Here is a 25783-nt window from a genome sequence, read left to right on the forward strand (position 1 = left end):
TGGAACCCGTTTGCTCTTTATTCTTTGAATGGGATAAAAATCAGGCGAGTTATACAATGGGCTGGTGATCCACTTCCCAGATTAACACTCATTTCAAAATAATTTCCATGACCCTGGATCACTCTTGTGGTCCCCCTAGGCAATGAATCTCCAGTCAGTAATTTTGACCAGGCAAAGGTATATGATGTGGGAGCTTTAATAGGGGAAAGATGCAGAAAAATGGAAGTAAATCATTAATTTTTAAATGTCATTATACTTTGTAGTGCGGTGTTTGAAACAAACTATTTTTTTAACAGGAACAGTGGAGACTGGGACGAATCCAACTCTTACACTACTACAAGCACAAAAACAACCTTTAATCCTAGGAACTCGAGGTACCATGATAGCCCTTTAATGCAGTAAAATGCAGACAAGAAGCTGTTCTTGTATCTTGTCTAGGAGTGTGAGGCATTCTAAAAGTTTCTCCAAATATGGAGCAGTTTTTAAGTCTGGATGAATTGGGCTTTGTAGACAAGTTAATCCAATGCTGTCAGGTTCCGGAATATTGTGGTAGAACTCAGAGCTTGTGTCAGTAGTTACCAATGTCCTGAATTTCTGACCCCAGCTGTTACTTTGGGACTAAAGCAGGCAAATATGCTCCCAAGAGGAGGGAAAATAGTTCATCCTGTCACCCTAGCCTTATATTCTGAAGCTCCCAGAAACCAAGAATAGAGAGCATGATAGGCTGAGGTGTAAAATTGTGTGGTGAGGGTGCAGAAAAGTGAATAAATAACCTTTTTTAGATCACTATAGTTACAATGGGCTGTCATAAATACTGTTTTTATTTTTACTTTCCCTTGATAAGGGCAACAATGGAGATTGGGACAATACCTGATTTGGTTCACACTGATGTCTTCACAGGGGTCATTGAATGAAGTAGGAACACTGGCTGATTTTCCTCTCTCTCATCGAAGGGTTTTGAGGCCAACTTTAGCAACCTCAGCTTCTTTCCTAGCTGAGATTTTTAAAAACATTTTTAACCTTTAGTGGGTAAAGGGAGATCTTTTCTTTCAGCCTTCAAAGATACAGGAGTAAATTGTTACAGCCAGGTGAGAAAGGGGTCTAGGGCTGTCCTCTCAGCCTTTTCCTGGTTTGGCCGTAACAGGGTTTAACTTTTAAAACAGTGTTTTTAGCTTCCCCTCAGTGAGTCCTTACTCACTGCTCTCAAATTGTGATTGCAAAGAAATCAACTAGACAGCTTTTCTCAGATTTAACCAAGAAAGGTGTAAGTTTATTAACCTTAAAATCCTAACTCAGTTAAAACTACTAAAAATACGTGACACGGCCATGCTAGCATTCATACGCAATGAACACACATGAAAATAGAGACAGAGGAGGAGAAAGAATTAAAGGGGAAAGGTTTGAAGTAATAGATGGAGTTCAGTTACTGGTTTTGGGTTGGATGTAAAGTCTTTGATTGAAGTTAAGTCTTGCAGTTCTCATTGGGGCCCAGTGCACACTTTCAAACTTGTTTTGCTGGTCTTCCGACATGAGGGTTAAGTTTCTTCTGTGGGTCCCTGGAAATTTGCATGAAAGAGAGGGAGAGAGAGGTGCTCTCTTCTTGAAGTTCAGTTGCAGTCTCTTCCAAAAACTGTTCTGTGAGCACAATTCAATTAACTCCAGGTGGGCCAGCAGGTTAGTCATGTGACTAGCTTTTTGCTTGCGACAGCCTCACCTGTGAGGTTTGTGGATTCTTCACAGCTTACCAGACACTCTCAGTGGGGGGTGGAATGCTGGCTCTTACCCATTCAATGACTCTCAATGTCTCCTGCTCATCACTATTGACAAAACCCATCTGGCAAATTGAATCTGGGGGGTACTCCCATTGTCTCTCCATACCACTGTCTTTTAAAATGCAAATGTGTAGCCATGTTTTCAGCCACTGTTCTGTGTTTCTTTTTAAACAAGTTATTTCAATGTCCAGTAACAGTTCAAAAATAATAATGTACCATATGACAAAATTAATATGTCTCATTTTGGCAGGTGTGGTTTCCATCACAAAATTTTCATCTTCTCCATGTGGGCAGTAATGTAGCAAGTGGATCACATATCTATAATGGAACCCGCATGGTTTTTTATTCTTGCAATGAAAATCAGGCAAGTTGCCATTGTGGCCTGATGATCCATTTGCCCTGTGCAAATTACTTCCCTGTAATCCTAAATCACTCTTGTGGTCCTCCTAAGTAATGGGTGTCTAGTCAGTAAATTTGACCAGGTGAAGGTGAGTGACAAGGGGTGCTTTGAGAGGGGGAAGATTGAGAAAAATATAAGTAAATCATGAATTTTTAAAAATCACTGTACTTTGCAGTGTGGTATTTGAAACAAACTTTTTTCTTTTTCACATTAACAGTGGAGACTGGGATGAAGTCGGCTCTTACTCCACAACAAGCACTAAAACAACCTTTAATCCAAGAAACTCAAGGTACTGTGATACATGACAATGCTCTTCAATACAGTCTTCCTGCTAAGGGAATTTGCAGTTTCTAACAAAATTGCATTTACTTGTCAAAATTGCAAACTATTTAGGACAAAAAAAAATTCTGACTTTTTTTTGGAATTTTCAAAACATTTTATGTTTTATTTTGTGCTTTCTGATTTTTCTCCTCTCCTTTCCTGAAGCTGCTGACCTTTGCTGGGGTACAGTTCCACTGCAAGTGGGAATCATGCACTTTCTTGCTGAAGTGGTTGGGCAGTGAGTGACAATAGGATAATCAGTAATGGAGGATTTCAAAAACCAAGCCCGGTTCTATCCTTAACTTGTTATTATACACAGGATAACAGTCCAGAGTGGGAGCCCTGGCTGATTTCCCATCACTAGCTCAAGTCGAAACCAAGTATAGTGCCCTATCTACTTCCTTTGCTGACATGTCTGTATATTTTCCATCTTGGCCTTGTCCATGTACTTTTTGGGACAAAGAAAATCATGTTTCTCCATTCTTCAAAGAAACAGTTGCTTTATGTCTCTTGCAAGCCCAACCAAAAGCTGCCACTTTTGACATTTAATGGCTCCACCCTTGGTGCCTTCTTCATCTTGCAACACTTAGTGGCCTCACTGATCTCAGCTGTCATATCTCTTGCATTCCAAACTATCCCTATGAGGTTTGGATCCTCTTTTATGTCAAATACAGTTTTCCTTTAACAGCACATATTTATTTTTGCAAAGACCAAGATCATCAAAGATCTAAACAAAATCTGTTCCAATACTTTGAGAGTTTTTAATAAAAGCAAAATACTGCAGATGCTGGAAATCTGAAACAAAAACAAGAAGTGCTGGAAATACTTAGCAGGTCTGGCAGCGTCTGTGGAGAGAGAAGCAAAGTTAACGTTTCAGCTCTGTGACCTTTCATCAGAACTGGCAAAGGTTAGAAAATAATTAAGTTTTAAGCAAGTGAAGGGGAGGGGGTGGGGGAGAGAATAAAGGGGAAGGTGTTTGATAGGACAGGAGAGATTAAATAACAAAGCTGTCCTGGGACAAAGGCAAAGTGTGTGTTAATGCTTGTGGTGAAAGACAAAGCCATGGTCCAGAGAGACTGTTAATAGTGGAATAATGAGTAGCTCTGACTACATGAAAAGCAGGCATATGGTTAAAAAATAAAGTATTAAAAAAGGCCAGTCATGCTCTGAAGTTATTGAACTTAATGTTCAGTCCGCAAGGCTGTAGCGTGCCTAATTGAAAGATCAGGTGCTGCTCCTTGAGCTTGCATTGATATTCACTGGAACACTGGAGCAGGCCAAAAACAGAAATGTTGGCATGAGAGTAGGGAGGATGTGTTGAAATGGCACAGCAACCACAAGCTCGGGGTCATGCTTTCGGACCGAGCGGAGGTGTTCAGTAAAGCAGTCACCCAATCTGCATTTGGTCTCCCCAGTGTAAAGGAGACCACATTGTGAGCAGCAAATACAGTATACTAAATTGAAAGAAATATAAGTAAATCGCTGCTTCACCTGAAAGGAGTGTTTGGGGTCTTGGATAGTGAGGAGAGAGGAGGTAAAGGGGCAGACATTATGCCTCCTGTGATTGCATGGGAAGGTGCCGTGGGAAGGGGATGAGGTGTCGGGGGTAATGGAGGAGTGAACCAGGGTGTCTCAGAGGGAATGATCCTTTCGGAATGCTGACAGGGGAGGGGAAGGGAAGATGCGTTTGGTAGTGGCATCATGCTGGAGGTGGTAGAAATGGCAGAGGATGATCCTCTGGATGTGGAGGCTGTTGGGGTGGAAAGTGAGGTCATTGGGAACCCTTTCGTGGTTCTGGGAGGGAGGAAGGGGAAGGGATGAGGGCAGAAGAGCGGGAAATGGGCCGGACACGGTTGAAGGCCCTGTCAACCACAGTGGGGGAGAATCCTCGGTTGAATGAAAGAAAAACATATCAGAGGTGTTGTTGTCGAAGGTTGCATCATCAGAGCAGATGAGTCAGAGATGGAGAAACTGGAAGAATGGAATGGAGTCCTTGCAGGAGGCAGGGTGTGAAGAAGTGTCAAGGTATCTTTCGGAGTCGGTGGGCTTATAGTGAATGTTAGCAGACAGCCTATCTCCAGAGATGGAGATAGAGAAGTTGAGGAAGGGCAGGGTGCTTTCGGAGATGAACCATGTAAAGGTGAGAAAAAGGTAGAAATTGGAGGCAAAGTTAATAAGTTTTCCAGTTCGGGGCGGGAACAGAAAATGGCACCGATACACTCATCAATCTAACGGAAAAAGAGATGAGGGAGGGGGCCTGAGTAGGACTGAAAGGCATAACTAGGACCTGTGTGGGTACCCATAGTAACGCCTTTTACTTGAAGGAAGTGAGTGGAGTTGAAGGAGAAGTGAGAACAAGTTCAGCCAGGCGGAGGAGGGTGGTGGTGGATAGGGACTGGTTGGGCCTCTGGTAAGGAAGAAGTGGAGAGCCCTCAAACCGTCCTGATGGGGGATGGAGGTGTACATAATTGGACGTCCATAGTGAAGAGGAGGCAGTTAGGGCCAGGAAACTGGAGATTGTCAAAATGATGTAGGGCATCAGAAGAGTCACGGATGAAGGTAGGAAGATACTGGACCAGCAGAGAAAAGATGGAGTCAAGATAGGAAGAAATAAGTTTATTGGGGCAGGAACAGGCTGAAACAATGAGTCTGTCAGGACAGTGCTGTTTGTGTATTTTGGGAAGGAGGTAGAATTGGGCTGGCCGAGTTTGCAGGACAGTGAGGTTGGAAGCTGTAGAGGGAAGATCTCCGGAGGAGATGAGGTCAGTGACAGTCCTGTGGATAGCAGCTTGATGTTCAGTGGTGGGGTCATGGTCCAGGGGAGGTAGGAAGAAGTGTCTGAGAGTTGGCACTCTTTGAGAGTTTTTCTTAGGAACAACAGTTGCATTTATATAGCACTTTAAAGCAGTAAAACATAGACAAGAAGCTTTTCTTGTATCTCGTCCAGGAGTGCAAATTATTGTAAAAGTTTCTCCAGATATGGGAGCAGTATTTAAGGTTGGATGGACTTGGGCTTTGTAGACCAGTTGCTGCAATACTTTGAAGCTCTGAGACATTGTGACAAGTGATGATAGAACTCAGAGCTTGTGTACCAATCTCCTGAATTTCTGACCCCAGCTGGTACTTTGGGACCAAAGTAGGCAAACATGTTCCCAAGAGGAGGGAAAATAGTTCGGCCTGTCACCCTAACCTGATATTGTGAAGTTCCCATTAACCAAATATAGAGAGCATAATAGGCTGAGGTGTAGAATGGGCGGAGGATGGGAGGGGGTGATGGTGGGGGGTGACTGTAGCAAAGGGAATAAATAACCCTTTTTAATTCACTGCACTTTACACTGTGCTGTCTCAAGCACCATTTTTATTTTTAATTTCTCATTTTAACAGCAACAGTGAGGACTCGGACAATATCAAATCGTATACCGTGACAAACACGAAAACAACCTTTGATCCAAATTCAAGAAGCTCCAGGTATTACACAATACAGCGAAGATAGTCATATCAAATAATATTTAATGTAGTCAATTCATGATTTTAATTGAAGTTAGTTCAATTGTCAAGAACACACAGTGAAATAATAGGAAAGATTTCTACTGCATAACTTTCTGTACAATTTGACTTCAATGGAAATAAAAATCAGAAGAGATGTAAGACAGGTTGCAATTTACTATCACCCATTTTACCAAACTGCACAAAGTCAAAGTACCTGCTCTGTTTCCTTTCTAAATGTTTCTCTCCTCTTCTGAAAGCAGTGACTCTTAATGGAATACGGTTCTCTGGGCATTAGCAGTACTTCAGTTCCTGATCTGGGTGACCATTTTCTTAATTGTTGAGTCTAGACAATGGGCAGTTTGATCATGGAGGGCTTCAAAGCCAAGCCTGAAGCTGTCCTCAAAACATGTTCACACATGTCCACTTTTCAGCAGAAACCACTGGATAATAATGCAGAGTAGGAGCAAATTCAGAGTGGGAGCTCTGGATGAACTTTCCCCTCCCTATCTCAAGGGCGCTGGGCCCATTTTAGTCCTGAACTGCTGAGATTTTCTGATTATGCTTTAAAAGTTAGTCTTCTCCATGAATTGTGGTGGGAAGTAAAATAAATTTGTTTAGGCCAATTTTCAAGTGCCCTGAAAACGGGAAACTCAAGGATTGTGAGAAATTGGTCCTCAGGTCTCATCTAAATAATTGCAGCCAGCTGCTGGCACCTCTTGCCTCCACAGGCAGCTCACCCAACTAAGGAATCAAATTTTGGCCGTCCCTCTCACAAGCAGTGGCTGTCAGGCGATCAGTGTCCCATTGGCTACCAGCTTTGACCTGCCAGAGTTTGCAAGGTCAGTGAGAGGGCAACTAATTTATAGCAGGCAAATGGGCAGAAGCACCACTGTGGGACATAAACAATGCACACCTCCCTTATAACACTGGAAAATCCAGTGTCCACCCATCATTTGGGGTGTCATTACTCAAGATCGCCTCCTGACTCCAATCAAGTTCCCCTCATCTTCAAGGATAAGGGGGTAATCAGGATTTTTTTTTTTGTCACATCTTTCTTCAGGGTTCCAGGAGACTTCCCTGATGTACTGTCTTGGTGCCATATTGCACTTTTCTTCCTCCAACAGTGCTTAACTTTCTGAAAAGCACATACCGGTCCAAAAGTTCAACACTGTTCTATATCTCAAGAGGCATTTCTTGTCAGCAAACGTTTTCTTCTCTCCTATCCAAGTAAAAGTGTCAGAAGACTCCTTAGGAGTGCAAGAATGGAAAATTAAAAATATGTAATTGTTTGTGCTATATTATTAAGAAATGCACTTTGTCTTTTTTTTACAGGAAGAGTGGAGACTGGGAGAGTACCAGCTCTTACACCACTACAATCACTAAAACATCTCCTGATTCCATTTCCAGGTATTGTTTAGTACAACAAAGGATTTTTTGCATTTCATATTGTCTTTAATTCACTATTCAGTGAATGTAGCAATCAGATTGAAGTCCCACGCTTAACGATGTAAAAAGAATTATCTGTCTGACAAAAAAAAGAGACAAAACAAGAAGAAATCAGTAAACAACTGGGGCCCTAGTAAAGCGTGGAGATTATTCCATATTTCTTTTTATGCTTTAAGATTAAAGGTTTGATGCCATCAAAACATCTTTCTTGCACGTGTTAAAGAAAATGCAATCATTTTTTCAAGTAACCCATTCTGAAGCTGTACAAATGCTATTAAAATCAAAGAAATTACAATGTCGGTCTCGGTGAAAAGAAATAAAACAATACTTTAGAAATCATCATAAAACACCAGAAATATGACATTGGGTCCTGCTGTGACTAAAATTTTAGGTGTAAATTTACACTCATTAATAACTGATGTAAATGCAGGAAATACACATTCTCCAGTCTTTTGCATGGCCGTAGATTTATGCAAAAAGGCAACAGATTTGTCATGGAATTGGTGCAAAAGATTGAGGAAAAACAGAGTAAAAAAGTGTCTTTTGCACAGAAAACCGACATTATGCTGTACTTACAATGTTGTTGCAGCACAAAATATCAGGGAATTCCAGATAAGTTTCCTTAAAAGAATTATCTAAATAATTACTAATTGTGCTTTTATCTTAGGTCCACAAGTGAGCATGCTCTTTCCAAAGATGAACCTTCAACCTACAAATCGCCAACCTCTTATATCAGAAGAAGCAGGACCTCCAGGTACATCAACATTTCGTTGGGGTCAGCTATATCTACCTTGCCTTGATTTATGGTCCAAAATGAACCAATTAGCATGTGCTTTCAAGGACACCCAGCTGAAGCTTGATAAAAAAGTGTAAAATCTGTATAAACATGAGGTTAGTTGTACTGTAATTTGATGATAGCACACAGAGACATGTTCTTTCTTGTTCAGAGACCCCAATCGATAGTTCCTCTCCTGCTCAAAACTGCACTGAAGCAGGGACGTTGGTATATAACATGAAAGTAAATGCTGCTGAGTTTCTTTCTCAAGTATTTGAGTTGCCGTGGACTCAGCTTAATCTCCGCTTGACCACTTATATCAAGTTACAACAACAGCACAGAAACAGGCCATTTAGCCCAACTGACCTCCTCCCACCCTACTTCATCTAACGTTACCTTACAAGTGACTCCTCTTGCTGAGTTTAAGTCTTTTGAGTTTGCAAATTTTCACTGCACTGCTGTGGTGATCTGGAAAATGTGGGGGATGGGATGGGATGAGGCAAATACAAGTTCTTAATTCTGTGCTAATATTGTTATTGCAGTAGACTTGTTATTCACAGATGGGGTAATTTTAATTTGGTTCTATTATTCTAACTCTATTTTATGTCCTCAATGAATTTGATATCTCTCATTTTACACAATCGGCCAAAGATAACATTGCCCCTCACTGTTTCGGTAAATTCCTTCACAATTCTCATGGATATTAACGTAGTACAGGTTCATCAATTTGTAATCAGTGTGTTCAATGAGATGTATACATGCAGTTAACGTGCATAGATATTCATCTGTTTCAGCTCTGATTCACTTAATGAGAAAACTCCAGTCAATAATTCTCGATCATCCTATAAGGAAAACAGGTATTTATATCAACCCCCTGCTGTTTCTCTTTTCTCTCTGTGTCTTCTCCATTCTGGAGACTGCTGACCAGTACAACTCATCCCAACTGGCAGATCAACGGTTTCTACAGAGTCAGTAGATTTTAGCTGGATTGGTGAAGACCTCATTGCACCTGTGCTGTCGCAAAGTCTTGCTTCTATCTGATGACGCCTGCTATGTGGGCTTCTTGTAAAGACATGATCAGGTTTATTCTCAGTACGGCCTCCATGATCGAATAGTCTGATGAGACTGGCTAAAATCACGCACGAAGGGCTGAATTTTACCAGTCCTCTGGCTTTGAGGATCATGGTAAGGGGGCCCGGAAAATTCTTCTGGGAGAGGTCTGCCACGACTCTCGATGCAGGGAAGGCCCCGCCGCATTTTAATGGCAGTGGCGAGGCCTCGGTGCAGTCCTCCACCGCTCAACGACGGAGCCTTTATCCCCATATTGATATCAATTTAAATTACCTTACCTGGTCCCGACAGCTGACCCACGCCGATATTTCGGCCGCTTGCTGGAACTCCCATGCCTTCAGATCTCCAGCATGATACGAGCAAGGAGGGAGGGAGGAGTGAAATTTTCAGGGCATGGGGGGAGCGGTGGAAACTGTTTCAATTGGCTGAGGGGATGGTGGGAAGGGGTTGAAGGGCAAAGAGCTTTAAGTTTGGGGGTGAAAGGTCAGGACCGACAAAGCATTGTTTTTGGAGGGGAGAGGGAAAATGAAACCTTTCTGTATCATTGCAGGGGGGTCAAAGTGGGGCTTCACTCTTTTTTTATATTGTGACCTTTCACATTTTCCCTTTAAAAATAAAAAATTATTCTAAGGGCTTAAAGCCCTTTAAAAATGGCACTAGCACCTGCACCGTTGCTAGGGACGGAGCGCCCACCCCCTTTACATCATCAGGGGCAGCCGCTCCACACCTTTTATGCTAATACAACACTGCACGTAATATCATGGAGGCTCCACAGTGCATGTCTCGTGTGTGCGCCGTGCAATCTTTCAAGCTCACCGCTGAGAACATCAGCGAGCTGATAAAATTCAGCCCGGAGAATTGCCACTGGATAGCCAATAAAATGTTTTATTTCCTACAAGTTCAACCCACTGCTTTTTGCCTTAGGCATTGGGATCCAACTAATATTTTATCAATGGCGAAATGTATGGATAACATTTTGGGCTCATTACTATAATGTTTCAAAATTCTGTTGATAAATGATAATTCTTTATTCAGGGCTGATATCACGGCCAACACGTTGGTGTTTCTGTGGAGGTAAATATTATAATGATTTATGTTGCTGATGCAGTACATCACAAAATGGAAGCCCACCACAGGAACTCAGGTGCAGAGGTTTCTTGACATTGGGTATCATTTGATGACTGTCGTTCAGAAATGCATACCAAAGAATGTGTGGTGGACAAATCAATGATTATCGGTCCATCCACATTTCTTAGTGTAGGTCGAAGTCCCGTATGCCCTTTGTGGTGTAGTTTTGCTATTATGAAAGGACACGTAAGAAGTGCCACAATTGACATATAAGCAATGAACGGTGGAAAAAAAGCAATGAATAGGAGTGAGGAATGGCAAACAAAAAAGATGAATGGGCTGTTTTGAGGGAAGGTGGTGTTATACTTCTTCCTCCCAGGGTAAGGGAGGATGATAAACATGCAAATTCCAGCCAGTTCTGTGGAGAGAGAGACAGATGGAAGTTGGCACACAGTTGCTGATTTGCATCATTTTACACTCTGCTTTATATAGATAAAACCATGTTTGAAGATCTGTCTGGAAAAATTAGAAAAGTTATGTTATCATGCTTAGCAATAAGCAAATAAATATTAGGGAAGCAAAATTGCACTGATATATTGTATACATTAAAGACACAAAGAAAACTGAGCAGAATTTATTTTGCTGAGATGCAGCAAATTATCAATTGTGTTTTTATCTCAGCCCTCCGAGTGAGCAACTTTATGATGATAGTGAACCATCAGTTTATCGAGCACCAAGTTATTCTCTACAAAAGAACAGGAACTCCAGGTACTGTCTGCCTCTGACAACACTTTATTGGGAACTCACTATGCTTAAGCGTCGAATTCTTTAGAGTCTGGGATGATTATCCTTCATTTCTGATCAAAAACAAATATGTTAAAATGTGCTTGCAAGGCCATAGATTGGAAGATTGATGAAGGGAGAATTGGCCGAGCAGATTGTAGTGTTTGTAGTGTAATTTGATGATAGCATGCAGAGGAACTTGCCTCAAATTAAAAGTACCATATTGATTTTTCACATGATCTAAAAGGTGCTTTTAAAATGAAATTTAGCGCTGCCGTATCTCTTTGGGAAGTATTTTTGCCAACATCTCTGCTCAGATCTTTCAGCATCAATCGGTTCCCCAACCTCACCCACCCTCTGAGGCCTGTAATCCTCCCCATCCCATTCCCAAAGGCCCACAGTCCTTCACTTATTGCAAAGGCCACTATGGTGCAAACAGCAGCCCAATTTTTGTTCTGTCTTCCCTGAGGGATCCTCACACAAAACTGGCCTTATGGTGATGAGATGCTAGACCCAGTATCTGGGATTCCTCTGGCCTCTCCATTCTTGTGCAGGCTCCTGCATTTCTAGGCCACTGACCTCTCTTGGAGGTGGAGGGGTTTAAGGAAGCGAATTCCTGAGGATAGAGCCTAAGTAGCTGTATGTGTGCAAGAGGAATGGAAATTCATAGGGGTAGAAATTGAATCTTGCTGTCCCTGTTTTATGAGTGTAACAAGCCTCAATTTCGCAGGCCGATGACCTGAACCCCCCCAAAGACTCCAGTAAAATGTCCAACCTGAGATTGGGTGGGCTCCGTTCAGGATTCTTAAGCTATCACTGCGGTCTAAGGAGCAGCCACCAATTGCCTCTCCTGTTAACCTCTCCAACACCAAACACCACCCACCCCCCGCCCCCACAATCCCAGCCCACTACCCTGCCCCCTGTACCTCCTAGCCCAACGAGACCTACCTTCTGACTGATGCTGGTGAGGCAAGCAGCCTCTGGCAGTTCACACCTAAAACGGTAACAAGGTCTGAGGCCCAATTTTGTGCTGGGCTCAGTTGGGTCTCTTGGGATGCAAGCTGCCTGAAAAGTGTCAAAGCTAGGCCCAAAAACAGGCCCAGAACAAAAAAAAAATAGAATTCAAGAGATAATCACAAAATAAGCAATGTAATTTTCTGTTTGTTTCTGCAGCTCATCTCTTACAGAAGGCAAGAGTCCCGCAAAAGTGATAACTTTAACCACTGCCTACACCAGTGCTGAACAGTAAGAAAAACATTCTTATTTTTAAATGATTTGGTTTTGTACCATAGAAATTTTGCTTGAATTTATTGATGTGTTTGTTTAATGTTGCTGACCTATTTCTTTGTTGTTAATGCAAATATAATTTATGGTTCAGTGCACTGCACAGCCATGTCTGATGTAATAAACAAAAATGGTTAGAGTTCAACTTATGGGAGTGAATGTTTTGTGGAGCATTTCAAATTTTAATGGTTTTCTTCGGGTCATATTGCTCCTAAGTGTGAAAATCATGCGTATTTTAATAGCTAATGATCTTTTTAAGTTTGTCTGTCCATGATGTTGGTATTGGGAGGGCTAAGAAGCAATGGCTCCTGTAGTGTAGTTGAGGCAACTACAGGCATTTTGCAGCAGCCTTTGAGTGTGTGCTAATGAAGCCCAGACAGGCCCAGTTATGAGGCAAAGTTACATTCCAGTCCAATTAGTATCGATCTGCTTTGATGGTTCTTGGAATATTCTTGCAACAAAGTGCAAAATTGCAGCAGTAGTTTTTATCGCTTTGACAGGGGTACATTTGTGAGGTGCAGTGAGTTAGAACAAAACCTTTGGAACTTAGGTTTGAATCTAGTTCATTCTAGCAGGATAAAAGCATCTTCTGTTGGCAACTTATTTCATTTTCCATGTGAAATGAGTTCTGTGCAGTTTTTACCCAATTTCGAACATCAAACCACCTCTAATTAGGCATTCATTTCATTAAGACTGGTTAGTGTGGGGAAGCAGGAAAATTCGCACTGGTGCATCATCTTCTGAGGTTAGGGTTAAGGCAGATTGTGGGAATCGAGTGGAGGGAACTTAACCATGTATTTGACTTGGGAGTTGCTTGGTATTGATGCTTTGTGGCTGAAGTGTAGTACTGAAGGCCATGATAACAATGACATTTTCCCTAGTACTGACAATCCTGGCCTCATGAGATGGAGTTTAATGTGAATAAGTGTGAGGTTATCATTTTGGTTGGAAGAATAGAAAGGCAAATTATTATCTAAATGGAGAGAAACTTCAGAGGGCTTCAGTGCAGAGGGATCTGGGTGTCCTCGTGCATGAATCACAGAAAACTAGCATGCAGGTGCAGCAGGTAATAAGGAAGGCAAATGGAATTTTGGCATTTATTGCTAAAGGAATAGAGTATAAAAGTAGGGAAGTGTTGCTGCAACTGTACAAGGCATTAGTGAGACCACACCAGGAGTATTGCGTACAGTTTTGGTCCCCTTACTTGAAGAGGGATGTAGTTGTATTGGAGGCAGTTCATAGGAGGTTCACTAGATTGATTCCAGAGATGAGGGGTTTGTCTTATGAAGAGAGATTGAGCAGTTTAGGCCTTTACTCTCTAGAGTTTAGAAGAATGAGAGGAGATCTAATTGAGGTATATAAGATGGTTAAGGGGATTGACAAAGTAGACGTAGAGAGGATGTTTCCTCTTGTGGGGCAATCTAGAATGAGAGGTCATAGTTTTAGGATGAGGGGTAGCAGATTTAAAACAGAGATGAGGAGAAATTACTTCTCTCAAAGGGTTGTGAGTCTGTGGAATTCACTACCCCAGAGTGCGGTGGATGCCGGGACATTGAGTAAATTTAAGGAGCAGATAGACAGATTTTTAATTAGGATTGGGTTGAAGGATTATGGAGAACAGGCAGGAAAGTGGAGTTGAGGCCAAGATGAGATCAACCATGATCGTATTGAATGGCGGAGCAGGCTCGAGGGGCTGAATTGCCTACTCCTGCTCCTAGTTCTTATGTTCTTATAAATTATCTGCAAATGTAGCCTAAATCCACCAATTAGGGAGCAGCTCTTTTGCACCAATAAAGTAGTGTTCTTTTCCAATCTGCTGGGCCAGCTATGTTCAAAAAGGCAACTGAACAACAGAGAAAATATACTTTAAACATACAAGGGCGAAAATCAAAAATGCTGCTGAATAAGCAGTATTCTTAGATAGGAAATAACCCGCCATGCCAAAGTTAGACCATTCCATGCCCAAAGATCCTCAAACCCATTCCACCAGGGCAGCACTTCCGGTTGCTGGTTCTGCCCAACGTTGACTCTGTCCCAAAACCCTGGGGTTGGTGACTTACATAAAGGGTATGTGCATCCAGGCCATTTATAATGTTTCCTGTGAATCCAAGCCACAGCAAGGCTAGGATTATTGAGCAGGACTATGGGCCCCACTTATGCCTTTCTGCCTGTATTATACATGGCCAGAGGAAAAAAATAACAATGTTGGAATTGCTGGTGAGGAAACACCAATGCAGCCGTTGCAACTTTTCCAATTATATCACAACGGATTTTGAGCTTTTGCTAAAAATAGTGCCACCGGCCTGCTTGCCAGTTCCATAGCTCCATCCCAACCCCAGGCCATTTTCCTGGAGGAAGGAATAGAGGGGCAGCAGAGCTACCTGCCGCACACGGTGGGTAGCCGATTAAACTAATAAACAGTCACTCAAGGCCAATTGAAGGAGGCCTACTGTGATTTTCCAGTCAACCTCCAGGTGCCCGGAGCTGGCGGGGGCCAGTTTAGCTGCCTAGAGGCGGTCTCCCAGTGACAGACTGAGGGTGGAGGGTGGGGGGTGCAGTGCCAGCACTCCAGGCAGGCTTAGAGGACCTCCCTGCCTGCCTGGGTACAGCAGCAGCCACAGGCCACCCAGTAGAGGCGCTCCCCCCCATGCCCGTCACCACCACACAGCAGTGGCCCAGCTGCAAAGGCTGTTTTTTATTTCAAATTTTAAAAAGTTAGAGAGAAGGTGCCTCCATTTTGAAGTGCCCTCACCCTTACTTATCTTCCTTTCTTCCTTTTAAGCAGGACGGCCTCTGACTGGCCATCTTCGAGACCCCGCCCGCCTTCCTTAATTGGATGGCGAGCACACCCTCTGGCCATTAATTGGCCGCTCGGGAAAAATCACATTGACTATTTTCCACACAGTGCAGGCCTCTGACCTCCATTTGAACCCAGCGGTGGGGTTCAGGAGTCCTCAGGGAAAATCCAGGCAAGGTGTTTCCATCTGATTGGTCATCATTTTGAATTGCAAACAGACAGGAACGGAATTGTTTCCCCCTGCTAATTCTGTCCCCCTGGCCCAGCAAATACCCTGGTACTAGCATCCCAGACCCAAGAAATTTGGGGGGGATCCTAACTTTATACTATTTTATACTTACTTTGATAAAACCTAGAATAAGAATTCAAATCATGTGGAATTATTTTTCATGAAAATTATTGGGGAAATAAAAAGGTGTTGCAAGCTCTAATTAATGTTTAACAATCTGATTACTGGAGGGTGGGGGAGGGGGTAACTCTATGCTGTCCCTCGTGGCAGATTTGGAGACAGGGAGGGAATATAATCGGGTGGGAGAGTGGCGAGAGGGAATCCTCCCCCGCCTCCACCGAAAGGAAGTCCTTGGCAGGAAGGCCTGTGAACGGTCTTCCCACCCTGCTGCCAATTGAGGTCCTTAAGTGGGCAATTAATGCGCAGTTAAGGGCCTCATTCCACCACTGTTGCAATGACCCGAGCGGTGGGCAGGCCTGTCGCCACATGGGAAGCACGGCTAGAAAAACCGTGCGGGTTGCTTGCTGGCTCTGGAGGGTGGGGCGGAGGGGGGGGGGAGCGGTCCCGCACTGGCGCTGCTCAGTTAATGAGCTGTGGCCCGTGATTGGCTGGCAGCTCTCAGAGGGTGTGACTTCTGTCTCTGGTGTCCTTGATACCGTGGAAGGCCTGCAGCTGTCCAGTTAAGTGCCTAATTGGCACTTGATTCAACGGGCATCCCACAGAAAGGGCGATGCAAGGTTCTCGGCAACACTTTTGCCGGAGGTCAAGACCCCCGTCGCCCGGATAAAATCCCAGCCCTGGTGTTGCAGGAAAGTGGTTAAATTGGATTGATCTCCACTTTGTCTTGGATAAATTTGCCCCTATTTTCTGGACTTTTTAATTCTTTCTTCTTCGTCAGCCTGAAATGATTCTTGCAACTAATGGGGTTGGTACATGAAATGTGCCAGGGCTGGCCTCTGATCGCAGAAGCCAGAGACTGCCCAAGCATGACTGCCCAACCCCTATGGGTTTTTCCTTTTGTTGGCAAATGCCACAGTATCTGCTTGGCATTTACTCCCAGCTCAGATAAGGAATTGTCTGAAGATTCAAATCTGTACCCAGCACATGGTAATGGCAAATGTGCAGTGTCCATCTGTTTTGTTTTCACTTTCATCAAGATTTTACAAAAGTATGCTGTTGTTTGTTCCTTTCTTGCCCTATGCATTTAAATGTGACACCACACAAGACAGGAAACGTGATGAGGAAAAGATAAAATGATTGTTTTAGTTCCTTTTTCTACTTCATTTTTCTCTCCTTATTCGTCTTGTCTTGGAGTAAGAGGCTCACCAAGAATATCAGGATAATGGTGATTTTCCAGTATCTTGCCATTAATTTTGAATTAATGTGTAATTTTCCTCATATGAAGCTCTGGTGTTTGGTTTGCAGGAAATCCACGGATAAAAATGTGTGCAGCCAATGCTACAAACCCATCAATCAGGGTGCAAAAATGATCTTGGAGGAACTGAACATTAATTGCCATGCAGCATGCTTTAAGGTATAAAATAGTGCTGTATAGTAATAAAACTGCCCTTCTAGATTAGTGTACAGTAATAGTCAACCCTTACAAATAAAATTTGAACTTAAACGTTGTTTTCAGGTTATTTGCCAAGCATTGCATATCAGTATGGTTAGTCATTCCCATCTTTTTCCCTATCACTCTGTGGGGAAACAAAGGATATCTACTCAGCATTAATCCCTCCCTCAACAACGTCAGGAAACCACCATGTGAGGAGTGAGAGGCCAAATGCATAGTCTAACACTCTGGGTAATTTTGACTCTGGCTGATAGTGCCCAACGGGCAGCTGAATGGATATCGCCTTTTGTACACTTTCACCCAAAGTCAAAAATTAACTCCTCAATGTCAGTTCAACCATCTACATGAAAGAGTTGCGGGTCAAGCATGAATCCATCAAACTTCAGGCATTAAACTTCAGACGTCATGCTTCAGAAAAATAGCCCCAAAAAAGAGAAAGCAGTTATTTCCTGACAGTTTTTCTGACCTTAATAGTCCAGTCACATCCCAGCCAGAATTTTACACCCCCCAAAAGAACGGGCTGGTGGCAGGGTAGGGGCATGTAAGATGGAGTGGGAGGCTGGGGGGCCCCTTCCCAACCCACTCCCACCTCCGCTGCCAATTTATGTGGAGTGGCGGCGGCGAGAAACCGCCCGCTCACTCCAGGCCAATCAAGGCCCTGAAGTGGCCAATTAACGGCCACTTAAGGGCCTCCGCCCACTGCCATGGGGATTTGACTGTAGGGCAGCTGAGGCCTCAGAAAAGCCGCCTGATAAAACTAGGCAGTGTTCTGATGGACGGAGGACCACCCCCGAAAGCCCAACACCCAACACCCCCTCCCTGCCCCCTAACCGACCCCAGCCCCCACCCCCCCCCCAACCCCGCCTTGCCTCGCTGGGGCCTGACGATTGCTCCTGGTGAGGCCCCATAAACCTACCAGTTTTCTAATGCTCCCCATTAACTTCATCCTTGAGCTGGGTTGCAGTCCCAGCAGTGGCTGCAGCTCCGGGTAGCACCGCTGGGACGATGAGCTGCCAGCCCACTGATTGGCTGGCAGCTCCATTAGGCGAGACTTCTGCCTCAATGAGTTGGAAGTCCTGCCCAAGACCAATTAAGGGCCTGGGAACCGTAAAATCCGGTCTGTAACCCCAGGCCCGGTGGAAGTGGGATCACCACCGACTTTTTGGTCGGTGGATCGCTCCCCCCACCCACCGTAAAATCCAGCCCCCAATGGAATAAGTTGGCACTTACAAGCATCTGCCAATCTATAGAAACCCCTCCCAACAATTAACCACTTATTGACCACAGGTTGTACCTATGTAGACTGTTTCCTCCCCCTCAACACCAAGGTGTATTTGAGCATTGGCCCTATGGGAAAAGCATAAACACAATTCCACCATTGGAACTAAATATCACAACTATACTTCAAACACTTACAGGCTGTGAGTGACAGCATGGGAGATCATTTAGTTCCAGCCTATGCCTCACAGAAGGAAAACTGTGGTCATATTTAATTATCCTTTGTTGAAATGGTTTAACTGATTCTAAAGAGGTTTATTCTGGTTCAGTAGATCCCCACAGAATAATTATAATTTTTTTTTACTGCAGTGCCAAATTTGCCACTCATCTCTCGAAAATCTGTGTGCTGGAGACAACTTCTGGGTTCACCATCGTACCGTACACTGTGAACCCTGCTATGATAAAGTAAAGGGTAAGTGGCAAAGTGTGGTTAATAAAAATATTAATTCATGCACTTCTAACAGTTGAAATTTCATTAACAACTCCAACTGTTGTGGGACAGTCTGTGGAAACTAGGCCCTATCCCAAACTACAAGAATGCACAGAAAGCAGAAAGAAAGTAGTTACATAGGTGGAGAAGATCATTCAGCCCATCAAGCCTGTTCCACCAGAAAATAAGATCATGGCTGATCTATGTAAACTTGTATTGACACAATGTCTTATATGACGTAAGAACATCCAAATAGTTTAGTAAATGGGGCAGCCAATTTATGCTTGGCAATTTCCCACAAACAGCAATGAGATGATGACCAGATAAAGGGCAAGATTTTGCATTTTGGGCTGGGACCCCAACATTGGGGTCAAATGTGGGCACTGTCCTGTGTTAGGAGCAGTTACCTGAGAGTGATTTTGCCTGAATTGGCCAATTAATGACCAGACGGTGCTCTCACCATCCAATTAAGGATGGTGGGCGGGGTTTTGAAGCTAGAGGGCCAATAGGAGGCCCTCCAGCATTGAAGGTACTGCAGCCTGGCATTGCAGGTAAGAGACAGAGCGAGCACCTCCATCTTTCAGCACTTTAAATCTTGCAAGCTAAAAAAAAAAATGGTCACGGCTGGCGGGTCGCCATTGTGGAGGGAGAACCGCTCCACGGGGTGATCACTGGCCGCAGCTGTAACCAGGTAACCAGAGGTGGGGTGGGGGGGGAGGGGCTCAAAGCCTGCCTGTAGCATTGGCCCTCTGGTCTGCCACTGGGAGGCCACCTTCAGGCAGTGGCCTCTGATAATTGGCCTTTAACTTATCCCAATTGGCTACCTACCACTTGAGAGGTCAGATAGGGCCTTAGATTAACATCTAATGATGACAGCTGTGACATTGCAATACTACCTCAGCACTGTAGCTGCCATTATTGACCGATTATTGTGAGGACGGACATGTCGGCACCCAATGGCGGGAGAAGGGGACAGGGTGGTAGGCGGTGGGAGGTCATGTGATGAAACCTCCCAGAAACACCTCCAACCAGAGTGGCCAACCCTAGTTGTCACCTTTTCCCAAATCCAGAAGTGGATGAGGGCAGGAGTGGGTCAAGAAGGTGGGACATTGGCTTGAGATCTAAGGGCTGACTTAAACTTTCGTCCGAGGTGGAAAACTGGCAGTAGTAGATTATCTGCCCGTTATACACCCTGCCTGGTTTCCCTGTCCATTAAGTTCAGCAGATCAGTCAATCCACAGATGCCTGTACTCCACCATGATTGAACTTCAGATTGACCCCTTGATGTTTGGTTTGCTGCTGGTGAACATTCGTTGAAGACCTTAATATCAATAAGTATTGCCTCTGCACCTTAAAATACAGACATGGAAGAAAGAACATTTCATGTTTATTTTTAAAAACAGACTTTGTATGGTTTGAAATTTCTGAACAGCTGATTCAAGGTTCAGAACTAGGCATGTGGCAGCCCTGGAGACCAACTACATACATAACCCAAATATACATTAGCCTAATACCATCTTTTTAAAAAGAAAATTAAATCAGCATCTGACCTGGGACTCTTGTTATGCTGATACAAAACTCCCCTGATCATTTTTGTAGCAACGGTTAAAAATTGTTTACAGTACTCCCAGTTCTATATTGATGTTAATTGCATCAATTCTATTGTCCTGTATTGAAAAGGAAAAGCTTTGGAAATTCAGTACTCTCCTGCTTAGGCTGTCCTATTCCAAATTTTAGAGTAAATGTGTTAGTTGGCTTGGTAAAAATATCATAACTGCTCTTAATTTTACGATTTGCTTCAGGACTCGGGTCAAACTTGACTCTGCATTCCCACAAAGCATTCTCTAATGTGTCAAGCTGGAATTTTGTACCACCTAATGATTTTGCTGACTGCAGCATACAGTAAAACAGAAAACGCAGTTGCTGCACATGACAAAAGCTTTCAATTGATCCAATGCGATGATACCTTTGCAGCATAATTTAATAACAGGCCACAAAGTTCAGGGAATAGATCTAAGCCAAATGTTATTCTTTCTATGTGTTTGTTTAAACACTTTTTGGGCTGAAAATTACAGACCGCCTGACATCGGGGGTCTTAGTGTGGGAGAGGGAGGCGATAAAATGCCTCCAGAAGAGACCGCCACACACCCTGACGCTGGGAAGGCCCGGCCCGATATTGCTGGCGGCGGCGAGGCCTTGTGGTAGCCCCCTCCTGCCGCTTGGCAACAGGACCACCATTAACATATTTAAATATATTTAAATTAATGAATTAAGTACATTTACATTCCCGCCTTCTGTCCTGGTGTGATCTTCATGCCGCTGGCCGAGACTCCCGCACCTTCCGATCCCCGTTCGGGGAACCAAGGCGGAACACTGGTGGGGAGGGGGGAGGAGGTAAGTTTCTCAGTGCGGGGGGGAGGGGGAGGGTCATATCATTGCAGTAGGGGATGGTGAGGAGGGTTATAGTGTAAAGTTTATGCACTTTGGGGGCGAAGGTCAGGTGGACAAGGTAAGTGTTCTGGGGGGGGGAAGAGAGCAAGTAATTAATTCTTTGGTTATTCGGGGGGTGGGGGGGTGGTGGGTGGAGGGACAAGATAAATTTATTTACTTTTTTTAAATCAATGTATCCTTAAATATTTAAATTGAACAGCCTGGCTCGAAGCCCTTTAAAAATGGCATCAGCGCCTGCATACAGGCAGCTAGCGCCATTGCATGGGACGGAAAGCCCGCCCCTCTCCACGTCATCGGCGGGGGTGGGCGGACAGTCCACCCCGGCTATTTAAATAAGCCACCGCGCTTAATATCACGGTGGATCCGCGATGTGTGGCCTGCACAGGTGGGTGCTCGGTGTTTCCGTCCGCCACCGATTTCGGCAGCGAGTATAAATTTCAGCCATTTATCTTAGTAAAACCAAGGGCTGTCAGAGGGCCAAGGTGGCGTCTCCCTCCACTTTCCAGCCTGCCGCCCGGACCCCCGTCTTTAAAACAAGCCAATGAAAATAAAAATTGGAAGAAATATAAAATAGGCTGCCAATTCACCTTCATCTGTTTTACACTATCATATAAAATCAAGATCTACTGTTCTTTCCCAGCGCACAACATTGTGGAACCCTTTACCATTCTGTTTTTCCTTCCTCTGACAATCTTCAAGCTTTTAAAATCCAAGTGTGGTACCATTAACCATTATTTATTAATTTGCCCCATCTTTAGTTTCACTCTTCTCCACCTCCACCTTGGTTATTTGCTGTGTTATGGACCTGGGCTATGGATTTCTAAAATAACCTTGATTCAAACCACTTGTGTGAAAAGTAGCCGGGTTTGCAATGACATTTTTATATGATGGAAATTGTATCATGTTATAAAATGTATATGGGTTATTGGTCCAGGTTTCTCTGTCAGCGATGAAGTGATGGCATTTGTCGCTGGTCTCAAAGAAAGATGCCCAAAAAGATCCAGTGATCTCTGTGGTCTGGATTTCCTTATTCCCAATATTATATTGAAACTGGCGCCAGGTCAAGGGGATCTTCAGGTGTCCAGCAACAGTGATGTCATCAAGCAACCAGTCACATTGAAGTATTTTCACAGACAGTAAGCCAGGAAGTGAAATGAACTGACTATCCTTCATTTTGCAATATCATTTTACAGAAAGAAATATAAATAATTGGGATGAAGGTAGAAGCTGAAATATCATAAACAAACTTGAAAAATATATTATTTTAAAAATGTGCATTTTCATCATAATGGAGAAATTTGACATTCCATAAATATAAAATTAATTTTTCGGGCCAAAGAGATCTTTCAGCAGTAATTATGAATGCAGTATGCTGTTAAAAACCTAGTTACACTTCATTGAACAAGGTGTAACTTTTTTAAGGGTTTCTACAATGAGACTATTAACATAAAAGGACGAGTGATTTCTAGTAGATTGCATTCTGCAGTGACTTCAACAGGGCGCCCAATGAAGAAGCATAGACTCGACAGCAAGTTCTGGATTTCTTCGATTAACTGCAAGTGTGCTAACTCCAGAAGATGTTTACTGTTTCAGAGAAGGAGTGTTGGCAAACTCTGACAGTTTCACCATCATTATCATTGCAAAATCTGCCATTATGTTTATTCCTTAATATGAAATGTGTTTATGATCCACTTGCAAAATAGATATATAAATTATTACAGTCATGTATGATGGAATATTTTAATGATTTTTAAATCTGAAGAACATTTCTACATTTTTTTTTACAGCCCAATGGTCGTACTAAATTGATTCTTGGATAAAAGTATCAGCTGAACAATGACATTGCGCCGATTTGGGATTTATTGGGGTTAGGAGGACATATTTACACTGCTTTAGGAATTTTAGAAGAAATCTCATACAAATTATAATTCCTTTTTCTAATTGTAATTTCTGGATTTTATTTCAAAATAAAAGAATAGCATTTCCTAAATACTCCTTTTATATATTATATTTAAGGGAAAATTGCTACAAAGGACCTGCATCATATGAAAGTAAAGTCACTGTTTAACGAATGGCCATGAATAATTTCTGTATTTGATCAATGTGTATTTTAAGAGGCATATTAGGATCCAATGTAGTTTCTTTCTCAAAGCATTGTTCACCAACTTGTGCTATTGTAAATGTATAACTATTCTGTGATTTTTTGAAGCATTGTGTCCTGGAGATAGCATGTGTTCCCCAAATGATAAAAAATATCTACAGGTTAAATGACGAAGTAAAATGACATCTATTAATAGAACTGAAATCTTCCATATGTTAGCTGTAATGCAAACATATATTCAGTTTTCCAAGGCAGAATTACATGACTCAATTACAACAGATCCAATACATTAAAAGGGCAGTCTGTGTATTAGTGAGAGTTCAGGCCAGCTCAGTTCTTGAAGCAGCATTTCTAACTACTGTGCTGCAGAAATGCTTTGTTTGGTACTATGGCTAATTTGGCAATAAGTGAACCATATTTTTAAAATTTGAAGAAGTCAGATAAATATGGTATGGCCGGACAAAAGTGCCTACACAGTAACATCAGTACATTGATGATTGTGTCATGCACCACCCTAATTACTATGACAACACTGCATCTTTAAGAGGCTGGCACTGTTATGAATTAAATATTATGATTCTGAATTTCAACTATTAGCTTTTAGGCAAATTGAAGATTTGTGAAATACTGTTTTGTGTAATTTGGAAAAAAAAGTGCTTTCATAGCAAGGGGCAGGAATTCAAAAGTAAAATCTAAGCTAATGCCATCTCTTTTATATATAATTTCTTTACTGAATTGTGGTTTTAGGGAAGTTTATATTTCTATATAGTAAAGAAAATCTGTAAATAACATTAGCATTTTATTTCAATTATTACAGATATCTATGTGTCAAACAACCTGGGCCAGATTTTCCTATTGCAGTAATTGTTGTACAACTGATTAGAGTGGCAGAATACCTTTTTCCTCACACCACTGACAAGATCATTCAAACTCACAAAAATGTTTCTCCAGTGGGCATTACAAGTTGTGGTGACGTTTTTGCCATGTAATTTATCGAGATCATTGTGTTTGCAGAGAGTAGCAGAGTAGCAATCAGGCATTTTTATGGACCATTCAATAGCTGGGTAGCAGAAAGTGATTTGAGTTTAAATCACCTTCCATTTATTCTTGTTCCTGCTCATGGTAGCAACAAACAAAATAAAGAAATATTCATGGTTCTGCAACTCGTAACACCACACCTGAATGCTGCGAGCAGGAAAATCTGACCCACTGTGTTTAACATTTTTAAAGATAGCTTATATTTCAATGTACAAAAACATGGTTTAGATTAGTTGGGATTTAAAAAGAAATTGGAATTGGTAGATCCATGGTAATCATAACTTCAGAATTCTTGAATATCACATATAAGTTACATCATCTGTAAAAGTGCTAACTTTTTATATTCATTGGAGAGTTAACCTGTGATGCACAGTTGTCATTTATTACTTTATTGAGCTGTTGGCTTCACAATTGCATCACGAGAAATATAGAGTGAAATTGAGGACGCTAGCTTTTACAAAATCTTTGACAGCTAAACCTGCCTGAATTTCTCAGCACCTCTAGTAATTGACAGTAAATCTAGATTTACAAAAAAAAATCTGTGCTGAGAATAAGAGCATTAGCAGGAACAATACTCTGGTGGATCTTGCAGTCATTTATCAGAAGCAAGCAACTGTCTGAACTCCCATATGAAATTATATTTTGCATGTGAGAAATATAAGTAAAATCATGTGCTCTGTACTAATGCATGAATATACAGCAAGAAAATATGTTGGTACGGAGGTATTTTGTTAAAAAAACTGCAATATTGTATTAATAAAAAAGAAAGCTGACCAAATTGGTAAACACTGTTGTTCTTAATTATGCGTGTATTCCATTAGTTATTTGGAAATCACTACTTTTGACTTTTCTTTTACAATGTTAAGTTTTATTTGACATTGATATCCTTTTTAATATCTTATAGTCATACACAAAATGATATAAGATTATTGCTAAATTTTATGGTTTGGCCTAGTTTACACATCTTTCCCTTCCTTCTCCTCCTCTTTTTTTTATTCATCATTCAGTACTTTTTCATTTTAGCAAATGTTTGAATGCTATTCATGCTTATGCGGAACCACAAAAAAGCATTGGTTTTTAATTCAATGGATTTTTGTCCAGCTTTTCAATATCGGCCCCTGATGGGTGAAAGTATGTGTACTATTAGCACTGTATCTTGGTCTTCTCCATTGGGATAATAAAAATCTTGTTTCTTGTACTTCTGAATAGACAAATTTCCTCCATGATTATTGTAAACCTAACCAGCACCCATCATCCCTTACCAATGATGGCTCCATCCTCAATCATCCTTCATCATTTTTTTTCCTCAATGTGGGAGTAAAATTCCTTCTTACAATAATTTTACTGGAAATTGTTTGGTAATGTTATCAATTCTGACCTAAAGTGGCACTCTCACGTCTCTTCTATTGTGAATGCTGCCTCCAAGAATTGCAGCTATTTCTTTTGTGACGGGCACCTTTTTTGCCTCAATAACATA

At 42.3% G+C, this 25783-nt stretch overlaps 2 protein-coding genes across 3 annotated transcripts in view; both read left to right on the forward strand.

Annotated features, from left to right (window-relative positions):
• The window catches only part of slain1a (SLAIN motif family, member 1a), a 123203-nt gene that overhangs the window by 3652 nt on the left and 93768 nt on the right, over nt 1-25783 (forward strand). The gene's annotated exons all lie outside the window — the stretch shown is intronic.
• LOC137371055 (sciellin-like) lies at nt 143-25071 on the forward strand. The gene is made up of 12 exons (XM_068032954.1): nt 143-177; nt 264-374; nt 2390-2461; nt 5878-5961; nt 7315-7389; nt 8096-8182; nt 8998-9060; nt 11024-11110; nt 12299-12370; nt 16861-16969; nt 18596-18698; nt 22955-25071. The coding sequence occupies exons 1-12, from the start codon at nt 143-145 to the stop codon at nt 22969-22971; spliced, it is 915 nt and encodes a 304-aa protein (XP_067889055.1). The 3' UTR covers nt 22972-25071.

This window comes from Heterodontus francisci, chromosome 6, assembly GCF_036365525.1.
Source record: "Heterodontus francisci isolate sHetFra1 chromosome 6, sHetFra1.hap1, whole genome shotgun sequence".
NCBI lineage: Eukaryota > Metazoa > Chordata > Chondrichthyes > Heterodontiformes > Heterodontidae > Heterodontus > Heterodontus francisci.